This window comes from Amblyomma mixtum, chromosome 4 (genome assembly GCF_055824585.1).
Source record: "Amblyomma mixtum isolate Tamu chromosome 4, ASM5582458v1, whole genome shotgun sequence".
Lineage (NCBI taxonomy): Eukaryota > Metazoa > Arthropoda > Arachnida > Ixodida > Ixodidae > Amblyomma > Amblyomma mixtum.
The window spans coordinates 2,439,445-2,462,550 of record NC_143015.1 but is presented as its reverse complement, the minus strand read 5'-3'; the positions used below and the strand labels follow the sequence as shown (position 1 = coordinate 2,462,550).

At 50.7% G+C, this 23,106-nt stretch overlaps 1 protein-coding gene across 1 annotated transcript in view; it reads left to right on the top strand.

Annotated features, from left to right (window-relative positions):
- Positions 1 to 16,985, top strand: part of LOC149345490 (uncharacterized) — a 38,364-nt gene extending 21,379 nt beyond the window's left edge. The window contains exons 2-4 of the mRNA XM_089586091.1: positions 11,207 to 11,901; positions 11,940 to 12,125; positions 16,977 to 16,985. Coding sequence (XP_089442217.1) covers positions 11,207 to 11,901; positions 11,940 to 12,125; positions 16,977 to 16,985 — 890 coding nt within the window. The remainder of the gene's footprint in view (positions 1 to 11,206; positions 11,902 to 11,939; positions 12,126 to 16,976) is intronic.
- The last annotated feature ends 6,121 nt before the right edge of the window (positions 16,986 to 23,106 follow it).

The following is a 23,106-nucleotide window of genomic DNA, read 5'->3' as shown; positions in this document are numbered from 1 at the left end:
AAAGAGACCGAGCAGGTGAATGGCCTGTTCAGAACGGGCTACAAAACGGCCTTTCTCCTATCCAAAACTACAGCTACCACCAAGCTTATTTAGCTGGAGGTACATAATACATTGAAACAGCTACTCGAAGCACAAATAATGGACCAATACCAACGACTCTATCGGACGATAGCCGGGCAGAAACTCTTAAACTGACTACAAATTCACCTACCCGGTCAAATCACTCTCTGTATTCCCCTCCCGACGCCATCAATGGAAATATGTATGTCCCTCGACTCCCGAAAAACACTCACCTGGAGTACAATCACATGCGACGCTTTGCCAGAGTTAAGGCCCTTCACAAACGCTTCCCTCCATCCAACCCTGCCGCCCATGTGGACGCCGACGAATATCCTCAGCAGTCCGCATTCGCTATTGCTGTGACGCACACTGCTCATAAGTTAGTTACCTGTGCTATCATTTGAAGCTCGACCCAGCTCATCGAAGCGGAGGAGGCGGCAATAGCACGTGCGGTTACCCAATCCTCCTCAAAATACATTTTCTCTGATTCAGACAGCCATCTTAAATTCTGCAAAGTACAAAAATTCACGCCCCGGCTGCTAAGATCCTCCAGTCTGCTCCCACTCCCAACCGCCACATCACCCTTCGCTCGGTTTCAGCGCACTGCGGACACCCGGGCAACACGGCCGCCCAGGAGCAAGCACGAGCTCTCATTAACCGGGCTGTCGACGGCCTGCCCTCGTTCCGAAGTGCGACGAACCGCCTCCTCAACCATCACGACATCCCTATGCATTATAGAAACTCCCGCAAAATCTACCGACCTCCTCGCCCTTCGCTTACCAAAACAGAGCAGGTAGTATGGAAACGGTTACAAACCGCCAGCGTGGCTTCTCCTTTCTTCCTCTCCATCATACATAGAGGAGAGAAATCTTAAACGTGCAACTTATGCCCCATCCCTAGAGCGGATTTCAAACACACCTATCAGACTTGCCCGAACAAATCGAAACCTCCCTTCCAAGAGATGAAATCACGGGAGCGATGTGAGACTGCTTTGGCAGCTCACAGGCGGAGTTACAGATGCGCATCGTAGGCTGAGCCTTGATGGTCGCCGCGGCCCAACAGTGCCCGGTCATCTAGAGTGGCCTGAGGGCCCGTCGCCGTTCTGCTTAACACCCTGCCCACTTCACCCACCCTCACACAATATAGTTGTTGCCAACCAACCAACTGACAAGGATCCGATGTGGGTTAGGTATAGGAATGTGGCTTTAGGTACCTCTAGCAACACCAATATGGGACCCATGTAGAATAAAGAGGGGAGAGCTTAATTTGGGCCGGCTCACTTATCTCCCACAGGGGGCCAGCGTAAGCGCTCTAGTGGTTGCCCAGCCCCTCTTGCCCATGTGGGACCAACTATAGGGTCCCCATTATGAGCTACTTGGGTTGATTCGGAGCAATAGTATTGGTTCTACTTGAGGTTTAGGTTTAGGTATGGCACCCCTTCGACACCCTGTTTTGCGGTACGGACCATTCTACAATTGCCAGTGCTGTAAACAGTTTGGAAGGGTAACATTCCATTACTTCACAAATTACAGTAAAAGCACCGCCAGCGAAACCCTCCCCCCTTAGGAAATTTCATGATCTAAATATGCCAGTATTCAGAAAGTACCCCCATTAGAAGTTACGTTAACTTCCTTCCTTGCAATATGAGTGAACAGATAACGCTGAAAATTTGCGAAATGCACTTCCTTTGCTCTTTAACGAGTTAAATTCAACCAAATTTACCGTTTTGGTGCGGTCTGTGTTTTGATCACGTGTAAACCTGGCGTTACAGTTAAATAACTACTAGTTTTGTGGCAGCTCGGTGATTGGCGTCTCCATAATAGTTCTGGCTCTGATAAAATGGCAACAGTCCTGTTTGCCTAGAATGTGGCGCAGACCAGGCGTCGTCCAAAAACAAAATCCTGCTCGGATGACGGGGTGCGTCGAACACGTGACGTCTTCGCTCACACCCGTGATTCTTTGCACCTAGTACCCCTCGCTTTTCGCCGCTATTCGTTTAGTATCACTTATTTTCTTCATTGTGACCTTCTAAACAATTCTTTTCATCCACGTAGAGCGCTCGTCTACTCTGCTGAATGAGCGTTTAATAATAACAATTACAATAATTTATTTTGTCCCCGTCAGTAGCAACCCAAGCGTGACAGGCCGGTCTAAGCCTTTAGATAGCTTGTAGGACCGTCCCTAAAAACAATACATAGTGACTGAAAAGCATGAAAATGCGTACATATACAAAAAAGACAGAAACAAACAATAAAGATTAAAAAGAGCACGCTAAAAATTAGTAAGTTAATAAAAACAAAACTGGAAAGTGCATAAAGGCACAAAATCTCACAAAGCGAGAACGATTGCACTAAACCAAAAACTCTACCATTCATTCTTCAATAATTCTCTCAGCTTCCCCTAGAACTAGCTGTAAAGGTTTCATCCGGCAGTTTGTTAAAAGTAGCCGGCACATAAGCGCAACGCCTGGCCGCACTATACCTCGTGTTTGAACGAGGACATTGTAACGGTTATGTTTTCTAATGTGTCTCGTCGGGGTATATTCCTGTTTAAATTCACTGGACCGGCAATGCTTAAGGACAACCGCATCAATGAACAAGGATATGAAGTTCGGGAGACCTAGTTCACGGAAGATGTTTTCAGCTGACAAAGTGGGTGTGCTATGAGCTACGTTTTTCAGAATATTCTTTAAAATGCAGTCGATCCAGCAAATCCAACGTTCCGAGCAAAAGCCAAAGATAGTAATACCATATCTTAACACACTGTATGACAAAGCATTGACAATAATCTTTTATAGATAAAGGCACAAAGATTTTGATATTAAACAAGAACCATGCCACTGACCTCAATTTAGAACGCAGATTAGATAAGTGGTGATGCCAGATTAAGCTACTGTTAAAAGACACTCCTAGCTACCTAACACATTCGACATAATCAATAGGTGAACATTTACAAGAAATACAGTTTGAAGTATATAAGTATATAAGTATATAAGTAACTCATGTTGACTACATTACAAATAACGCCAATCGCATGCTTGGATACCTTCGCAGAAATTTTTCATGTGCACCGAGTTCATTAAAACTATTACTTTACAAAACATTGGTCCGCTCTAAATTGGAATATGCTTCATCGGTGTGGAACCCTGGGGTCGAATCTCTCATTTCTGACTTAGAATCTATTCAAAACCGCGGTTGTCGCTTCATACTTTCCAACTATCATCGTACTAGTAGTGTAACTGCCATGAAAACTAACCTTTCCTTACAGCTTCTTTCCCATCGCAGGTCAATAGCTTCATTATGTACTTTTCACAAAATTTATCATAATCCTTATCTTAAAGAGAAGTTACTAAAAAGACCACCGTATATTTCCGCACGCATTGATCACCATCACAAAGTTTGGATCCCTCCTTGTCGTACAAGATGTTTTCACGATTCATTCATACCCAGAACTTGTGTCAGCTGGAATCACCTTCCCCAGAATATTGCTGTAATTACGGATACTGCTGCGTTTCGTAACGCTGTTATTAATTTTATATAAGTATGTGTCTATAACTTTGTTAATTTATTAGCTGCTGCTTTCTTTTGTGTTTTGTTTTGTGTAATGCTGCCTTTTGTTAATTCTGTTATTGATTTTATACCAGTGTGTGCTGTAACTATATTCAATTTTTCTAGCTGCTGTTTTGTTTTTTATACTTGCATGTTATTCCCACTCCCCTCTGTAACGCCTAACGGCCCTGAGGGTAAATAAATAAATAAATAAATAAAATGGCTGAGGCTTAGCTAAGGTCAAGCCTAGTCAGATGCGAAGCATATTGATGGCTAGGCTTGGTAATACATGGCTTTCCTTGGTTGAATACTTGGTCATTTTAATACAACCACTAGAAGTGTAGCAAGGATTGCCATGGCAGCCATATACGGGATCATCGGTGAATTCAATGCAGAGTGTACAACCGCTGCCCCAGCACCGGCTACAACAGCATTCTTGGCACCCATGGAAAGTACATTGGAAACACCCTTAGTTATTCCACCACCGCCACCATTCCCTATAGACTGTATTGATGTATCCCCAGCAGCAGCTGCAGCTGTAGTACCCGCGGTTGTAGCAATATTTCCCCTCGACGTACGCCTATTCCGTTTCGTAGCATTCCAGCGTTCCAAACTTGTAGAACTACTGACGGACTCGGTGGCAGCACTAGTGGAAGCATTGCTGACAAGTTCCTCGCTTTGTTCTTCAGTTGTTGTAGAACGTTGTCGCCGAGCCGCATATTGAGCACGCCGCTTAGCCAGACGTTCATCCCGCTCTTCATCGGTCTCTGTGGCACGCTGAAGCTTACGCTTCTCGTTCAAATCAGCCCTGCTTCTAGGCGGCATCACAACACCTAGCCGCCTCGTAAGTGCCCGGAGAGGGAGGCAAGCTAAGCTTTATATCGCTGCTGTAGCGTCACGTGGTCACCTGCAGCGCCTCTGATGTGGAGCCTCCACCGCCGCGGCCGACCGCGCGAGCCGGCAGCCCATCTCTCCTCTGCTGTGACGTCATGTTGTCACGTGGTCAGCCGCCGCGACTCTGATGTGGAGCCTCCACCGCCGCGGCCGACCGCGCGAGCCGGAAGCCCATCTCTCCTCTGCTGTGACATCATTTTGTTACGTGGTGTCATGTGGTAACGCTAAAGGTCAATGGTAGCTCCACCCCTGCGCTCGACGGGCTGTAGTGTAGCTCTAGTAATATGCTTCGCATAAAATAGGAATGTTAATAACAGTTGTCTTTAGTGGGGAACGAAAACAGACAAGCTGTGTTTTTGTGCATAGACAGCAATTCCATTCTCCACAAACCAGCGCATGGCATTGTAAATGTCATTTTGCAACAAACCAGAGGCCATTCTGTAGAATAGATGCTTTGCCAGTAACGCTGTGTCATGCCATCAGCTTATTGGAACACCAAACATTTAGAAATGGCCGAAGGGAAGTCAATAACAAACATATTAAACAACAATGGAGACAAAATTGACTACTGCGGAACACCCGTATTCAGCGGCAACATACAACTAAAAATGCTCTTATCATCGGTAGCCAGAACTTGATATAGTTTGCTGGGATAGTTTTAGAGAATGTCGTGAAATGGCCCCCGGAAACCTGACGAATACACTTTGCTTAACAATATTTGATGGTTAAGGGAGTCAAATGCTTTAGCTACATCTAAGAAGAGAGCACACGTGAAAAGATAGTGGTTAAACGCTGGAAAGAATTCATCCGAAAATTCCTCGAGAAGGGCAATAATACCATGCTCAGCGATGCAGCCAACCTGGCGATCGTTAAGGACCGAAAATTTGTTAAGAAAGGAAGGCATAGTGCAAAAATAATTTTTCCAAGACCTGGGCATTTACAGGCAAAACAGAAATTGTCCGGTAGTTTTCAATCTCATCTTTATGTCCTGACTTGTGTAGGGGCAAAAAAACTGCAGTTTTCAGGCGTTCCGGACTTTCGTCACCCTACAAAAAACCATTCAGTATACAAAGGACAATATCTTACAGAGCGTTAAAGTTCCTGCGAATAATATGTAACGGCATTCATTTATATTCAGTTGGCTTGTTAGCACGAAAACTAAAAAGAGTCTCTTCCAGTTCACATTTCAAGAGCCTAGGAAGGAAAGCAGACGCAAGTATGGACTGCATTAACGAACTAGAGCAAGTAGTTGGAATAATAGCTCTTTGCGACGCTTTTACAAAGTGCCTGTTGAAAGCATCTGCTACTGCGGAAAAGATTCGAAAACAGAACATTTATTAGAATTAAAGCCTCTGAGATAATTTACAACGACCAAGTTTACTCACACCATTTGAAGATTGCTTGAGTTTATAAAAGAAAGTATCGGCGCTTGGCCCCACGCAAAAGGGCGACAACCGTGTCTCTTGCTGACTTGTATTCTAAACGCAGAGATACGTTTCTCGGACTTCTTTTGCACCGTTTCCACAAACTGCCTCTATACAAAATTGCATTAAGATTTTCCGGCCTCATACAGCAGTGACCCTTTCTGACTGCTTTAGTTACCAACCGAGTGCACTGTAGTTCAAAGGTTTTGAGCTGCACAAAAAATTTTTCATAGACTTTGCCCGCTGAAATTTCATTCGTTAACGTTGCCCAAACAAATGAAGCGATAAGATTATCAAGCTTGGATTGATTGACAACGGTGATAAGACATTTGCGTTGACGAGAATCAGCTGCCGGTTAGAGGTTCCAGACGCATTCGGTATAGCAAGATGGCATGCTACGAAGTAGTGGTCGGCCAACCTTTCTGAAATTATACATGAACAAAATGAGCAATCAGGTGCTCTTACTGCTATTTTATCTAGGCATGACTGCACTAGTCTGTTATTCTCTAATTCCACTCTAGTAGGTGTTCCAATTGTACATGGTAGTAATAGTAATTGTAACAGTAGTAGAAGTAGTGTCCTCGTATCCCATTTTTATTTTTTTTAGACTGAGATGTTTATACACGTGGGCGTCTGTTGGGCCCTACGGTTAACTCTCCTTACTGAAGTTTAGTCCAGATTACGACACGAGTGTCCGGGCGATCCCGGTACTCGCATCTATGTAAAACCCCGGCAGGCTCTCCGGGAATCGGTGATAATAACCCGGGAGTCCGGTTTTTAGTGGCGAGTACTATGGCGACCTCCTTCACGTGTGTAATGTTTGGAGCGCTCAACCACCGGGCATCGCCACGACACTCGCCTCCTGAGGTACCGTAACTTAAACCGGCTGTCACTCAGAAAACATTCCTAATTTTTACCAAACACAGCCTAGCCGCTTTTATCCCACAGCGAAAGGGCAAACAAAACGCTGGGAGCGTTGGCTGCTTCGCTTATATAGAGTATTGGGCGTTTTTATCGTGAATGTTTTCAAAAATTTTCCAGCCTCAACCGCTAGCTCTTTTGCGGTGAAATTGCACACAGAGGTTGCGTATTATGGTAACTTTTGTATGGTAGCAAGTTTTACACCGGTACTTACTTAGTTGAGCCGTGCATGATGCGAAAACGTAATCGCCTGCGTAGAGATCGTTGAACCAAAACCCACAAACACAGTTTTTTCGCTGAAGGGCGACAGTGGCGCCATCTGTTTTCTGCAGTGGAAAGCGTCACGACAATGCGCCGAGGCGAGCGTTGCAAAGAATATCCTTTGAATGGTAAAGTCTCGTTAAGTCACTTATTATAATTTTTTTTTCTTCTCAGTTAGACGAAAAGGTTGGAAGCGCTGCAGATAAAAAGGACACAAATGCCGGAACTGCTGATTAAAGGATCCGCGCATCTTACAATGCTCACTCGCTCGCACACATCGATCGGCGCTCTTGAATTTTTTGCAGCGGCAGAATTCTGTCCTTGCCGATCCGGTTTCCGTTGAATATTTCGGCGGAATTTCCGCCGCGGCGGCGAATTCCGCTCGCTCTTGCTGCCGAATGCCCAAGTGCGAACGTGCCTTAACCCCGCTTACCCTCCTTTCGCCTCACCTACCCGAGACAGCTGGGAGGCTGCCGTGCTCGGCTGCTCTACCTTAAAGAGCCAACAAACTCTCGTGGCTAGTGCCCGCGCTGCCGCGGAAGCCACAGGGATCCCGGACTAGAGACTCTCTCCTTGAATTTGTAAATGGCGCGCCCTTATGGCGCGCCATAAGGGCGCGCCATAAGGGCGCGCCTCTCTATCCTGCAAATATTATAAATAAACGTTTTCCATCATCTCCTGCAAATGGCATTAACAACGGTTTTGCACCACCACCACCACCTGGAGTTTTGTTATTATTTTGAAGTGGTGTCCACCGTTCTTTAATGACAAAAAAAAAGACTTCATATGGCACTTCTCCAAGATCATGTCAACTATCTCCCGCAGCTTCCCGCAGCTTTGTGTTCTTTGTGGTTGTATATAAGGGAGAGGAAAAATCATAAAATCAAATGGCGGGTGTACTGGGTCAATCAGCTGCTCCAGTTAGCCGGCATTTTGTGGTCTGTCGGCGACCTCAAGCGCTCTCGTCTTCGCCCTAGACTGAAAGCACGGCTCCGAACTGGCGAGAGCAGCTTCCCTTAGCTCAGGAGAGGGAGATATAGTTAGATTTACTGGAAGGAGATCTTCTGAGCAGACCCAGATTATATTGTCCAAAGTGGCAGGCTCGCGGCATAACTGACAGACAGAACGGGCTCACCAAATCAGGGAATATGTTAGAGCATGTACATGAGTTCGGCTGCGACCGCGTCAGCAGCTGTCGCCAGGTGGTAGCCTGTTCTCTGCTGAGAGAATCTTCTGGAAGATGCAGGGACACTCGTAGCTCTTTCTAGTATGCCGTTATGACCTGATACGAGTCCACGGCCCCACTTCGGGGCGCTCCCATGTCAGAAGCCTCCTCACCTGCTCGGCTGACAAGACGTCCAGCATAGCGGTGAGCGGCTTCATTACCCGGATCGCCCACGTGGGCACGGACTCAAACTAGGTCCAATTCACTCCTGTTTTTAAATAACGTTTTTATAATTGTATAGGTTGTGCCCCAGATGCGTTCCTTCGCAAAGCAGTGAATGGCCGTCTTGGAATCGCCAAGAATTGCTTTAGCGCCTTCCTGAACATTCCAAGGGCTATGACGGCCTCCGCGGAGTCTACTTTGTCCGTGACCGCCATGGCTGCTACCTCGCGGAAGATGCTAACCGCGGCCCTAGCAAAGGTGGTCTTGTCTTTGATTCGATATTCTGCCGCATCGACGCATACGGCACTTTTGTCCCATTCGTACTTTGCGCCTCGCGTTATCGCCCTGTCCCTGCTGCGTCCTTCATGTGTCCTGCATGCACGTTTTGGTGGAGAGGTTCAACTCGCATGCGCCTGCGTGTATCGATCGGAAGGGCTGCTTGGTCTGAGCTGTCTTCCCCCGTACGCTCAGATCGCTTAATATACGGAGCCCCGGCTCTGTGTGTCTCCGCTACTGCTCCTGTAGCGTGAGTTCTGCCTCTATGAGTTCTTCCGTTGTGTTGTGGATCCGAAGAGACAAGAGTCCCGCGATGGACGTGTTCCTGAGGTGGCCAAGAGACGCTATGTACTGCCACGTATCATTGTAGTGTCCGTTCGTTCGCGCAAGCCCGCAGGAAAGGGGTGTTATCAATTGTTTTCATGACGCGAGAAGCGACCGGACTAATCTCGATTGATTACAGCCATGCCGAGCTGCATCTACGTGTTTCCAGATTTCTCTAGATGATCTCGACCTCTTATCTCGAAGTTTCCTTGCGGGCTTTAAATTGAAAGATGCCGCGAGCAGCTGGCGTTCGTAGTTCGGCGACTGACGAGCACGTTTGCTGCTTACGCCGCTGCCGAGTGATTCAGTTTTTTTGTGGGCGCAAGTCAGCCCAAATAGGCACCCTGCGCATCTAACTCCAGCGCGACGCGCGCGCCACTGGCGGCGGCGCGCGTCCCTGTCAGGAAGGCGGGAGAAGTCCGACAGCTCCCGCTGCGCTGCGGGCGCCGTATCGAAGCAGTTTTGGGCGTCCTTACCGAGCAAAAAATGGCACACAACAACAGCAGGACACACTGCTGTGTTACAGGATGCAATAATGCGTATATAAATTCGCCTGGGACAAGGTTTTGTAGATTTCCGACGCGACATTGGGAGACTGCCCGCCCTTCGCGACGGGCAACACGCACGCGCGGTTTCTGGTCTAGCAGTGGTCAAACCCGTGCAGAAGCTTACTTGACTCATGCATTGGTGTAAACAATATGTGGGCTCAAAAAGCCACGCCGAAACTCGCCCGCAGTCACACGTTAGGAAGAAGCCCAAATTTTGCGCTGCAAAGAATAGTTTACATTAGTTTCAGCTATGCGCGCAATCCTTGCTCACTTCCACTGCGCCTTGTCGTACAGCGTCTTTTTCGACAGTAAAGACACGTTTTCGGGGCAACGGCAACATGCTCCTGATAAATCTTTGCCTCCACGTTCGAACGACTGGGTGATAATTTTGTACAATAATCATAAATCCTAATGTCGAAGAATCAGGGCACTTGTACTAAATGCGTAGAAATTAAACAATCGTTACAATGAAATTCTGCTTTTTGAGCACAAACTTTCTGCAAGAATCCTGCATGATATAGCCAGGATACCCCTTTTTTGCAGAATCCCAGTCAAAAAGCTTTATGTTTCCCACAGGAGTTTCAGTGCGCGCAGGCGCTTCGCCGCAGCTTGCAGTCTCTTCTGCTTGCAAAAGATCGCTCATTGGGGATTTCATATAACCAAAATACTGACGCGCGTGTTGTAGCGATAATGGCCTGGCAGTTGCTGAACAAAGAGAAAATATGAGTGGCAGATTACGCAATTGGCACATCATTTCAAGGCGTAGTTTGGGCAGGGTATTCCATATCGAACACCAGAGGTGCGGCAAACGAGAATGTTATGAAGTCAGGTTTGCGCCGTTCGCTCAGAAACTGGAGTTTTCTAATTACCTTCAATGCTGTGCCACCTGGTCGTCTTTGAAAGTTCAGGGTAAGCCTATCTAAATGCAGGAACACCCCAGGCTTGCAGGTGGCTCGTTTTCGAGAGCGTTTTACACCGCTCCAAAACGACGGAAACGGCAGCAGCGTGTTTACATTTGCCTGCCTTGCAACTGCAGCTGGCGGCTACACGCTGTCTACGGGAAGATAGCTACATGATAGCTGACAGGTATTAGATAAAAATATTTCTTAGCGTTGATCTGCTCGTTTTCAGCGGCGCAGTGATGCTTGTCTGCGGAATGCACCGGGGAGCTAGATTCGCTCCCGCCACACGACACCACCTGTTTCACATTGTGTACATGGCCTGCTTCAAAAAGCTTCGTTCCTTTCCTGACGTTCGCTCTTCGAAAGAATTTTTCAGCCTCATGAATGAATAGGTCGAAATCCCGCCTCCACGAACAGCGGCAGCCGCTAGCAGACGCCATCCCTTCGCAGTCGCGGGCCTTCCTGACAGGGACGAGGAACTGGCCGCGCGGGGGAGCTGAACGCAGCCTCGACGGTGGCGGTGCCTGGCGGGTGCAGGGTGCCTATAAAGAGCTTCGTTTCCAAGTCTGGTTGGTGTCTTCCTGACCGCTGGACTACCGTAACTACAACGTGACATCTGGTGGAGGTGCGGGGTAGCCTTCTATGTACCGGACACCCCCAGCAAGTCGTGACGCCAGCCCTCTGAGTCATTCACCGGAGGACCTGACTCCAGTCCACCGCGCAAGCAGACGTCTGCTAGGCGACGCACCTGAGTTCGGGACTCTGACGGACCCTACCCCTAAGCGAAAGCAAGTAGCAACGTCCACAATGAGCTTGCCCCAGACGACCACTTCAATCATTCTGCAGCAGCCCGGAGTGCCGCCATCCTTCCACGCTTCACCTGCCGCCGACCCCAAAGAATGGCTGGAGCAGTTCGACCGTGTGGCTGTCTTTAACAACTGGGACGATGCCATGAAACTTAGGTACGTCTTCTTCGCCCTGGACGGACCAGCAGGAGTCTGGTTCGAGAATGAAGAAGCCAGCCTTGCGAACTGGGAAACCTTCAAGGAGCGGCTTCTCAAATCTTTCACAAACGTCGTGAGAAAGGAGAGAGCTCAGCAGCTGCTACAATCTCGCATACAACACCCAAACGAGACCGTTGCAGTGTACACTGAGGAAATGAAGCGTCTCTTCCGGCGTGCCGACGCGAGCATGAAGGAAGAAGACAAGGTGATGTTGCTCATGCGAGGAGTTAAAGAGGAACTCTTTGCGGGCCTCGTGCGGAACCCACCGAAAACCGTCGCGGAATTCGTAGAAGAGGCATCCACAATGGAAAAAACTTTTGACGCCGAGCCCGCCAATATGACCGCCAGCAGCGTGTCTTTTCAGCAAACTGCCTGGACGCCGTTAACAAGGGTAACCTGCGGGAGGTTATCCGTCAAGTTGTGCGAGAAGAGCTCCGACGATTGCTGCCAACGGGAACACAGCCGCAGCTTTCATCGCTCACAGACGTCGTCCGGGACGAGGTTCAACAGGCCTTGGGTGTGACGCCGACACCCACGCAGCCTCTGCAGCCCCCAGCCATGACTTACGCCGCAGCTGTGCGCCGTCCTGCCCCTCGACGACGGGACCCAAGCCCCTATCGCCTTCAGCCAGCTGCGCTGGACCGCCGCCCTCTCGCCCCAGCCCGCCCGTCCTACGAGAGTCGCACACGACCGGGGAAATGCGACGAGTGGAGCACACCCGACCAGCGTCGCCCACTATGCTTCCACTGCGGCGAAGCCGGTCACATTCTCCGGTACTGCCCATACAGGAGAATGGGCATCCGAGGGTTCTCTTACGACGCCCCACGAGCCCGACCAGGCCAGCGACCAGCCGAAATCGAAGAGTTTTTGCGTCGGGATGAATGCTCATCGCCGAGCCGCCTATCACGTTCCCCGTCGCCATCGTCCCCGCGCTTTGTACTCCTAGCCGAGGTTACGCCGTGGGTCCCCCAGCCCCCGAAGGTTAAACTGAATAAAGCAGCCTCTGGAGGTGAGGTTGCTTCTAAGCGCTATGACAAAGATCCTCCATCGACGAGTACTCAAGACCATGCCTCAACTACGACGACAACTCCGACGACGACGACGCGGCCAGACTTGAAGCTTTTACCGCTGCCCAGTGAAATAACGTCGGAGTACGCGCACCGCAGCCTCACTACTCGACGAAGCCGAGATCGGACACCGAAAACAACGTACAATACGGGAACGCGAACAAGTGATCTTGAAGTTACGGTCGACGGTCACGCAGTTACTGCCTCGGTCGACACGGGAGCTCACTACTCAGTGATGTGCGGGCCACTCGCTGTCCGACTCAGAAAAGTGACAACAACATGGGATGGCCCGCTGATCCTCACCGCAGTGGTAACCTTACTACGCCGTCAGGACGCTGCATCGCGAGAGTTACAGTAAATGGGCGAACATATGCTACAACCTTCCTAGTCCTACAGAAATGCTCGCGAGACGTGATTTTGGGAATCGACTTCCTGAATGAACATCGGGCGATTATCGACCTTCCATCCAAGTCGACCAAGCTTTCCACCGACAAAGCCATATCTGCCGCGACGACAGCGACTCATCACATTGTCTTAAATTTCCTCGACGAAGCATTGAGCGTGCCGCCCCGATCAAGTGTCGTCGCCTGCATAGGTACTGGAGACATCGAAACTGTCGAAGGCATCGTCGAGGGGAACACCCACTTACTCTTTGATCGAGGACTGGGCGTCGCAAGGGGAGTCGCCCAAATCCGGAATGGCCAAGCCCTGGTGCTGCTAACCAACTTCACCAAAGAATACCGGCATCTAAACAAAGGTACGACGATTGCCTTTCTCGACGAGCTGCCAGACGTCAGAGACATATTTGCCCTCCACGACCAACCCGCAGAACCATCTGACCAAGGCCATCAACCCACGTTTGACATCAACCCGGCATTACCCGGAGCAGACAAGACCAAATACGCAGTCTTCTTCAAAGGTACAGCGACTGCTTCTCATCAGCATCGAATGTGCGACGAACCCGGCTTGCCAAGCACCGCACTGTCACAGACGAACACGCCCGGCCACTGCGGCAGAGCCCCTACCGCGTATCGCCGATAGAACGCCAAGCTATCCGTAGGCAAGTAGAGGAAATGCTACGTGACGACGTCATCCAGCCATCAAGGAGCCCCTGGACAGCACCAGTTGTCCTAGTGAAAAAGAAAGACCGCACTCTTCGCTTCTGCGTCGATTACCGCCGCCTGAACAACATTACGAAGAATGATGTCTACCCCCTCCCCCGCATCGACGACACATTGGATCGGCTATGCAACGCTAAGTACTTCTCATCGATGGACCTGAAGAGCGGCTACTGGCAAATTGAAGTCGACGAAAGAGATCGCGAGAAGACTGCGTTCATCACGCCAGACGGACTCTTCGCGTTCAAGGTGATGCCATTCGGCCTCTGCTCTGCCCCAGCGACGTTCCAGCGAGTAATGGATACGTTGCTCGCGGCTTGAAGTGGCAGATTTGCCTAGTCTACTTAGATGGCGTTGTGGTCTTCTCCTCAAACTTTGACGACCACCTCAGAAGGCTTCGGATAGTGCTGGAAACGATCAAGACTTCAGGCCTGACACTGAAACCAGAGAAGTGCCACTTCGCCTACGAGGAGCTGCTGTTGCTTGGTCACGTCGTAAGCAAGGATGCAGTTCGCCCAGACCCCCAGAAGACGGCTGCGATCGCAGAGTTTCCAAAGCCTAATGACAAGAAAGTCATACGCAGATTCCTTGGATTGTGCGCTTATTACCGGCGATTAGTCAAGAACTTTACGCGTATCGCTGAGCCTTTGACCCAACTTGCCAAGGCTGACATTTCTTTTAAATGGGAAAGGCCGCAAGAGCAAGCTTTCAACGAGCTGAAGCGCCGCTTACAGTCCCCTCCTGTGCTCGGGCATTTTGATGAAAACGCCGAAACGCTGAAAAAACCCAACCGATGCAAGCAGTGTGGGCTAAAGAGCAGTCCTCGTTCAGAAAAATGGCAGACAGGAGAAAGTTATCGCGTACGCTAGCCGTTCACTGTCGAGAGCCGAAGCCAACTATTCGACGACAGAGAAAGAATGTCTGGACATTATTTGGGCCACGTCCAAATTTCGACCGCACCTATACGGAGGACCATTCAAGGCTGTGAGCGATCACCATGCTCTGTGCTGGCTGGCCAATTTGAAAGATCCCTCCGGCCGCCTTGCTCGTTGGAGCCTGCGTCTTCAAGAATTCGACTTAACTGTAGTCTACAAATCTGGCCGCAAGCATTCCGATGCAGACTGCCTATCGCGAGCCCACGGAGACGCAGCACCGGAAGAGGAAGACGACGACGCTTTCCGGTAAGCGCTAGCAGTTTCGCGCAGCACCAGCGCTCGGATCCTGAGTTGCATAGCGTAGAAGATTATTTGAAAGGCAAGACCGCATCGCCTCCCCGGGTGTTCAAGCGCCAACTGTCGTCCTTCGTCCTTCACAATAATGTCCTCCTGAAGAAGAACTTCGCGCCCAACAGGACAGTGCATCTTCTTGTCGTGCCTAAAAATCTCAGGCAGGAAATTATGCAGGCATCTCATGATGAGCCGACTGGGGGGCATCTCGGGATTGCTGGCACGTTGCACCGAATCCAGGAGAAGTACTATTGGCCGCGGCTAGCTACCGACGTTTCCCATTACGTGAAAACGTGCCGTGAGTGTCAGCGACGCAAAACGCCCCCGACTAGACCAGCCGGAGTCCTGAACCCCATACCACCGCCAACTAAGCCCTTGCAGCAAATAGGGGTGGGCCTCTTCGGCCCCTTTCCGACTTCATCATCAGCTAACAAGTGGATCATCGTGGCCACCGACTACATGACCCGCTACGCCAAAGCAAAAGCGTTGCCTAGTGGTACCGCAACGAAAGTTGCAAAATTTTTTGTCGAACAAATTCTCCTGCGACACGGCGCCTTCGAAGTGCTCATCACAGACAGAGAAATGGCATTTACAGCGGAGCTGACGCAAGCCATTTTAAACTACAGCCAGACAAGCCATCGGACGACAACTGCCTATCATCCACAAACCAATGGATTCACAGAGCGTCTGAACAAGACTATCTTAGACATGCTCTCCATGTACATCGACGCCGAACACAAGACGTGGGACTCCATTCTGCCCTACGTGATCTTCGCTTATAGTACTGCCGTCCAGGAGACAATCAGGTTTTTTTCCGATTCCAGCTGGTATACGGCAGGAAGCCCACGACAAAACTCGACGCAATGCTCCCGCACGTTTCTGACGAAGACATCCTCGACGTAATCGCCTACCTTCGTCGCGCCGAGGAAGCCCGAAGACTTGCTCGGGTTCGCATTCAAGACCAGCAGCACGCCGACGCCCGACGCTACAATCTGCGCCGACAAGAGGCGCATTTACAAGCTAGGTGATCGTGTTTGGATATGGACGGCAGTTCGCCGCCGTGGATTGAGTGAAAAGTTGCTGCGACGCTACTTTGGCCCGTACAGGGTTGTCACCCACACTCCGCGCACTTTTAAGCGGGAAGCTCCCAGACACCCTTCGAGCGCGTGAGGGTAGCGGTCTCGGACTCAAAGGAGCTGCCCTCGACTCAGCGGGGCAAGCTGAGCGGAGACCAGCTACCAAGTGACAAGCCGTTTTTGGGCGTTCGGTGCCCAGCTTTCGCTGGTCGTAAGCCAGAGAATGGGTCGGAACCAAAGGTTCACAAAACAAAACAAGGTTTATACAGCAATGAGACGATACAGAGGATTTCACAATGACTAGTACAGACACATAGAAAGTGATTAACGGAACAATGCAACTCGTGTAAAGTTAAACTTGAGAGAGAGACTACAGCACAAAGGCAATATTGCACCTAAAGTGCACTAACACAAGAGAGAGGCAAACAAACAAAACACAATTTGTTCACCGGGCACTGCGGCAGTCCGACGACCAGAGTTCCACGACGATGCCGTCCCGCAGACTGGCGACAGTTGCCTCGTTGGTCCGATGCTGGCCGAGTGGTGTTTTCCCGGGAGTCGAACGGGCGCGCTTCGATGAAGCTTAAACGGCGGTCCGGACTGACTGATAGCGGTCAACGCCTTCTTTTATAGGCTCGCTTCCACGTCTGTTTCTTCTACGCGCCAGAGTAGGCGTGCACATACACGCAGTATCTCCCGTATAGTTTCCCTTCCTTTCTCTCGCCGGCCGCGCGTCCCCATTGGTCAGAGTACGGGGGTCGCAACTCGAAGTTTCGAGGGTGTTCTGGCGTGGCGCCGTCGCCGACGTCCGAGTGCAGAGGAGGGGGAGGTGTCTTAGCGCACGCAAGGCTACCCCCTTTCACACGGTTAACCGTGGAAGCGACTCGCACGTTCGAGAGAAATCTTCGACATGGATGACTCATTCCCTCGGCGCACGCAGTGTCGGTGAGCGGAGGTGGAGGGGAGAGAGAGCCACGCTCTCAGCGGGGGTTTTCCTTCTCCCCCGCTCGGCTCGCGCCGGCGAGACGCCGTGCGCGCGGCGATGTTTTTCTTTGTTTCAAAAATGCGCCGAACATTGTGACAAGGGTTCTCCGTCGGTGGTGGTGGTGAAAAACATTTATAGTGCAATAAATATTTACAAAGAGGTGATTGGGGTAGGCCCTATTGGCCCTTTCCCCTAACAATACTAGGTGGAGCCCCTATTCCGGGGCCCCATTGGCAAGCAACGCCGCCCGCGTCCGGTGAACCAAGGCCTTTTGGCTCTTTAGGTCCTGACAGCCGAGCAGGGCCGCCTCCCAGTCCTCTCTGGTGGGGTTGGGGGGGATGGATGGGTTGGATTGACACGCCCAAACCATGTAGAAGGTGTCAGCCACCTCCCCACAGAACTGGCACGTGCCATCAAAGGATTCGTTGAAATGTTTAAGTACCGCCGGGCACAGTACAGTGTTAGTAAGAATTTTCATGAGGAGGCGCTCGTCAGCGCGATCCAGTCCCTTACAAGGGGCCGGGTAGCGCCGGTGCTCCTCCTTGTAGTAATCGGTGATGTGTTTGAATGTAAGGGCCAGATTGTCTGATTGGGAGTAGGCTTCCAAGGACAGGGAGATAGCCCGGGGAGAGAGTGCGCGGGCGGCCTGATCGGCCTGTTCGTTTCCCTGTAGGCCCTGGTGACCGGGGGCCTAAATCAGGTTGCGTGGAGTTGGATCTTCGCATCGGCAGCTCTATTCCAATATGCGCCAGGCAAGCGGGGGAGCCCAGCCCAACTCGTAGTTCCGACAGGCCCCTCGCGAGTCGGTGATGATGTGTTTTGACTTGGGATTCGTGAGAGCCAGAGCAATGGCAATCTCCTCCGCGTGTGTTGCGTTGTAGGCTTTGAAAGTCAGCCCGTTAACTGTGTTTGTGTTGTGTACGACTGCGGCCGTGTACCACCCCCCGTGGTGTGGGCCGGTAACGTCCACGTAATACACGTGTTCTTGGTTACCATAGTATCGCGCCAACGCTTCCGCGCGCGCCTGGCGACGACCGCTATGGTCTTCTCTGGACATGTTGCGGGGAAGGGGTCGGACCCGGAGGGCGCGTCTCCAGGGTTCTGGCACTCTCTCCCTTTCCTCAATGTGGTAGTTATGTTTGATGTGTAGCCGGTCCAAGAGGCGGCAACCGGATGTGGTCTGTGCAAGACGTGTGTATTGGTTGACTAAGTGGGCTTCTCGAAGCTCCCGGAATGTGTTCACCACGCCCAAAGCCAGAAGTCGCTGGTTGGACGTGGTGACCGGGAGGTCGAGAGCCCGCTTGATGACTTTCCGGTGGATGACCTCCAGTTGGTCATCATCATGTTTGCGCAGGTGCAAGTAGGGGGTTGAGTAGAGAATTCTACTCGTCACGAAAGCATGGGCAAGCCGCAGTGCATCCTTGTTTCGTAATCCGCCCCGCTTGTTGGAGACCCGGCGGACCATGCGGCCCACTTGGTCTCCCACTGTGCGAAGTTTGGCTAGGGTAGTTTCGACCCTGCGTTGATGGTGTATGAAGAGACCAAGGACGCGGATCTCCTTGGACTCCCGGATCGGTCCCGAGGGGAGACTGATGCAAAGCGGTGTTGTGTCCCGAGGGGAGGGACGTATGTGCACAAATTCTGATTTAGATGGGGCGCACTGGAGTCCGCAGTAGGCCGCGTAGTCGTCGACTAGGGTCGCCGCTGCTTGCAGGCAGGATTCCATGTGCCCCAGGTTACCTTGCGTGGCCCAGATAGTAATGTCATCCGCATAAAGAGCGTGATGGATCCCGGGCAAAGAAGACAATTTGGAGGGAAGATGAAGCATTGCCAAATTGAAGAGGAGGGGGGACAGGACCGCGCCTTGAGGTGTTCCCCTCGAGCCGATGGTGTATGGCCCGTGTTCCGTATCTTGTATGCGTATGTAGGCTTGACGGTCTGTAAGAAATTGTTTTATGTAGTTGAATGTTTTGTGGCCACAGTTGGGGTTACTGAGGTGGTCCAGGATTGCTTCGTGTTTGACGTTGTCGAATGCGCCTTTAAGATCCAAGGCCAGGACCACCTTGTCGTTGTGGGGACATTCGACAGGATCTAAGATGTCGTGGTGAAGCTGCAGAAGTATATCCTGTGCTGACTTGTGAGGGCGAAAACCGAACATGGTGTCCGCGAAAGTGTGCTGTGTTTCGAGAAAATCGGAGAGTCTGTCGCGCACCATCGTCTCCATCAGCTTGCCGACACAAGACGTGAGGGAGATGGGGCGAAGGTTCTCCACATCAATAGGTTTGCCGGCCTTCGGAATAAAGGTCACGAGAGCCGATTTCCAATCGAGAGGGAGAGGAGTCTCTCCGTCCCAAATGCTATTGATGTATTTGAGAAGCGCGGCGTAGGCTGCGTCGGGAAGGTTGGCCAAGAGCTTGACCGTAACCCTGTCGCGCCCGGGTGCAGTGCCCCGCTTCATTTTGCTTAAGGCTGGAGGTCGTGGAGTTGGAAAGGCTTGTCCAGCTCCGTGTTCTCTTCGCCTGCATACGAGAACGCCGCCTTCCGGGGGTCCTTAGTGGTGCACAGGTATCGATCCCTGAGCGTGTGCGCTAGCTGTTCTGTCGTTCCTGTAAAGTTGTGGAAGACCCTATGTAATTGGCGTTGGGTTTCCGTGCGTGTTTGTATTGGATCGATGAGAGCGCGGAACAGGCGCCACGTGTTGCGGCCAGACATCTGGCGAGTAGCCGCGTTGCACCGTCGCATCGGTGACCTCGACTATGAAGTCATCCCCGAGGGCAGGACAGCATCTCAGCGACGCCGCACACGCCCGGAAGTCGTACATGTCTTACGCCTGAAGCCATATTATGAACGCTAAAGGACTCAAAGTTTGCATTTTCCGTGTTTATTTTCATTTTTAAGCATCGAGACGATGCTTCTTTGGGAGGGGGGTAATACCAGGTATCATTGTAGTGTCCGTTCGTTCGCGCAAGCCCGCAGGAAAGGGGTGTTATCATTTGCGTTCGTGACGCGAGAAGCGACCGGACTAATCTCGATTGGTCACAGCCACGCCGAGCTGCATCTACGTGTTTCTAGATTACTCTAGATGATCTCGACCTGTTATCTCGAAGTTTCCTTGCCGGCTTTAAATTGAACGATGCCGCGAGCAGCGGGCATTCGTAGTTCGACGACAGACGAGCACGTCTGTTTCTTACGCCGCCGCCGAGTGATTCAGGTCTTTTGTGGGCGCAAGTCAGCCCAAATAAAGAACTTCGTTTTTAAGACTGGTAGGTGTCTTCCTGACCGCTGGACTGCCGTCACTACAACGTGAAAGTATGCTTGCCTTATGAGGCCATTCAGCTTCTCGCTCTCGGCCTTCTTCAGGTGCAGATAGGGGGTGGCGTACACGAGCCTACTGATTACAAAAGCTTGAACGAGCAGACATGCGTCTCCCTCTGTCATTTCCTGTCGCCAAGTCTCCACGCGCTTAATGAGTAGGATGCTCTGCTGGACTGAGGCCAGCGTCCATGCCCAGCGTTACTTGCTAGATCTGTTGGTCTGCAAAAATCTCCTAAGCAGCCTTATTGTATTTACCTCCGGAATATTGTGGCCTTGGATCTCTATCCGTATCTTGGTGGGTTTTTCCTTGCTAGCTCTTCCGTTGTTGCTGATCACCAGCAACACCATCTTCTGTGGGGTGCATTCTAGGCCTGCCCAGCTGGCGTTAACATCCTCCGCGTCCGCCGCCTTTTGCAAGGCTTCTTTAATGTGACCGTCTGACCCGCGGTTTGTCCATATTGTGACGTCGTCGGCATATAGAGTGTGTCTGATTCCTTCGATGCGTTCTAGATTACGGGGAGGCGTGACTAGCGCCGTGTTAATTAGGAAAGGGGATAATACAGATCACTACGGTGTACCGCGGTGGCCCTGAAGTATGTGTCCTGATTTTACCTCTCTAATAGATAGCTCCACGGTTCTGTTCGACAGGATGTCCCGCATGTATTCGTAGGCGTGGCGCCCTACATTTAGTTGCGAAAGGTTGTGCAGGATCGCCTATTGCCAGTCGTTGTCAGAGGCCTTCTTTAAATCTAGCCCCAAGATAGCCGTGTCCCATAGCCGTCCCCGTGGTCTACGATTTCCTTCGATAGCTGTACAATTATAGCCTGCGTAGACAGGTGTGGCCTAAAGCCTATCATCGTAGGGGGCTTTAGGTGGTGGATCTGCACATGGTTCTGCAGTGTAGTGAGAATCATGTGTTCCATGAGATTTCCCAATAACGACGCAAGTGAAATGAGCCTGACGTTGTCAATATCGAGCTTCTTGCGAGGCTTTAGTATAATAGTGACTCTGGGGTGTTTTCATGCCTGCAGGAGCTTCCCTTCCTTGAAACACTCGATCATACAATTCGTCTGAGGCTGCATAGAGTTGTCAGGTTCCTGAGGACTGTGTTTGTTATCCCTCCGGGCCTGCCACCGAGGTCGTGCGGAGCTTCTCTATCGCCGCCCCCACCTCCCTGCTCGTGGTATCCTCGTCTAGCTACTCATTATCCATCCCCGTATATACTGGGGCTTCTTTGCATCCCGTGCGTGTTGAGGTCCCTGCCTCTTAAATTATCTCCGAGTTCCTCACCCCTCCCAATGTATTTCAGTGCGATTTGGTTCAGATGGGTCCGAGCCGCAGATTTCTTCTGTGTCGGATCTAAGAGGGGCCGCAGCAGTAGCCATGACTTTTTATTTCTAAGCTGCCAATTTAACCCGTCGCAGATCTGGCCCCATTGGTGTCTGATTAGCTCGTCCGCCTGTTCTTCTATCTGCCTTTCTAATTTGTAAATTCAGATTCTGAGCTTCCTGTTGTGTTTGCCCGAGATCCAAATACACAGGAGGGACGCGTGTGCCGAAAACATTTGCATAAGCCGTTGGTCCACGCAAGGGTGGCCCTAGGTCTTTTCCACCTGTTTGGTGGCTAGTTCTGCGTTCGTTTTCAGTTCGTCGATCCATTCGCCCAGGTCAGTGATGCCACCGCCTGCCCGCTTTTCCCTCATGGTGCGAAATCTATCCCAATCTAATTTTTGATGGGGGTGTCTTACGTCGGTGCTGTGTCATATCAAAGACGGTGGAGACTATGTAGTGGTCGGTACCCATCGATACGCCTGTATTAAGCCACTAAGCTTCTTTACCGCTTTTCACCACCGTGAGGTCAGGGCTCCTGTCTCTACTAACGCTGTTGCCAATGCGGGTTGGTAGTTGTGGGTCGTTTAGGAAGGTGAGGCTCAAGTCCTGAATCGTTTCCGAAATTTGACGTCTTTCTGGTCGCATTTGAAATATTCCCATGCCGGGCGGTGCACATTAAAATATCCAGATTTCTTTTATGCACACAGATAGACGACACAATAAGACAAGGTAGACAGGACGGAGCGCAAACTTTCAACTATTTTATTCCGGAAAAAGTACATGACATTTGCACCAAAAAAGAATGGATAATCTTCAGTTCCACGTGCAAGCCAAGACCCGGGAAAAGCACATAGGAAGGGCACAGGTGACTCATCTCTTATGTAATTTATCTAAAAAGGCAAACTCTTTATCATATATTTTCACAGATGGTGCACTGACACATGAACTACCGCTTTTCCTTATATGGTAGGCCTCAGCCAATTCTCGCGCAAGCGTATCAGTGCTCCTGCACAAGATGCTGGTGCCTTGGAGCGTTGCATCACACAGTTTTCCTGCTTTCTGTTTTTCGTCGTTATCTTTTCCACACTCACTGATGTGCGCCGGCAGGTGCGAACCGGTACCGTTCTTCAAAGACAAATTGTGTCCCCTTGACCGCTCATTAACACATCGGCCGGACTGCCCAATGTACACCTTCCCACACTTCAACGGAATTTTGTACACTACCCCTTTTTCACACTTCACAAACTTATTAACACGTTTTATTTTGCAATCTGAGTTGCGGCTACCATCTTGCGAAATCAGGCGACACAGTGAAGAGAGTTTCCTTGGGCCCGAGAAAACCACGGGTACCTTAAACTTGTCAGCCACGCGCTTGAGGTTATGAGCCACTTTATGCTGATATGGAATGACCACGGGTTTCACTTTCTTTTTTGCAACTT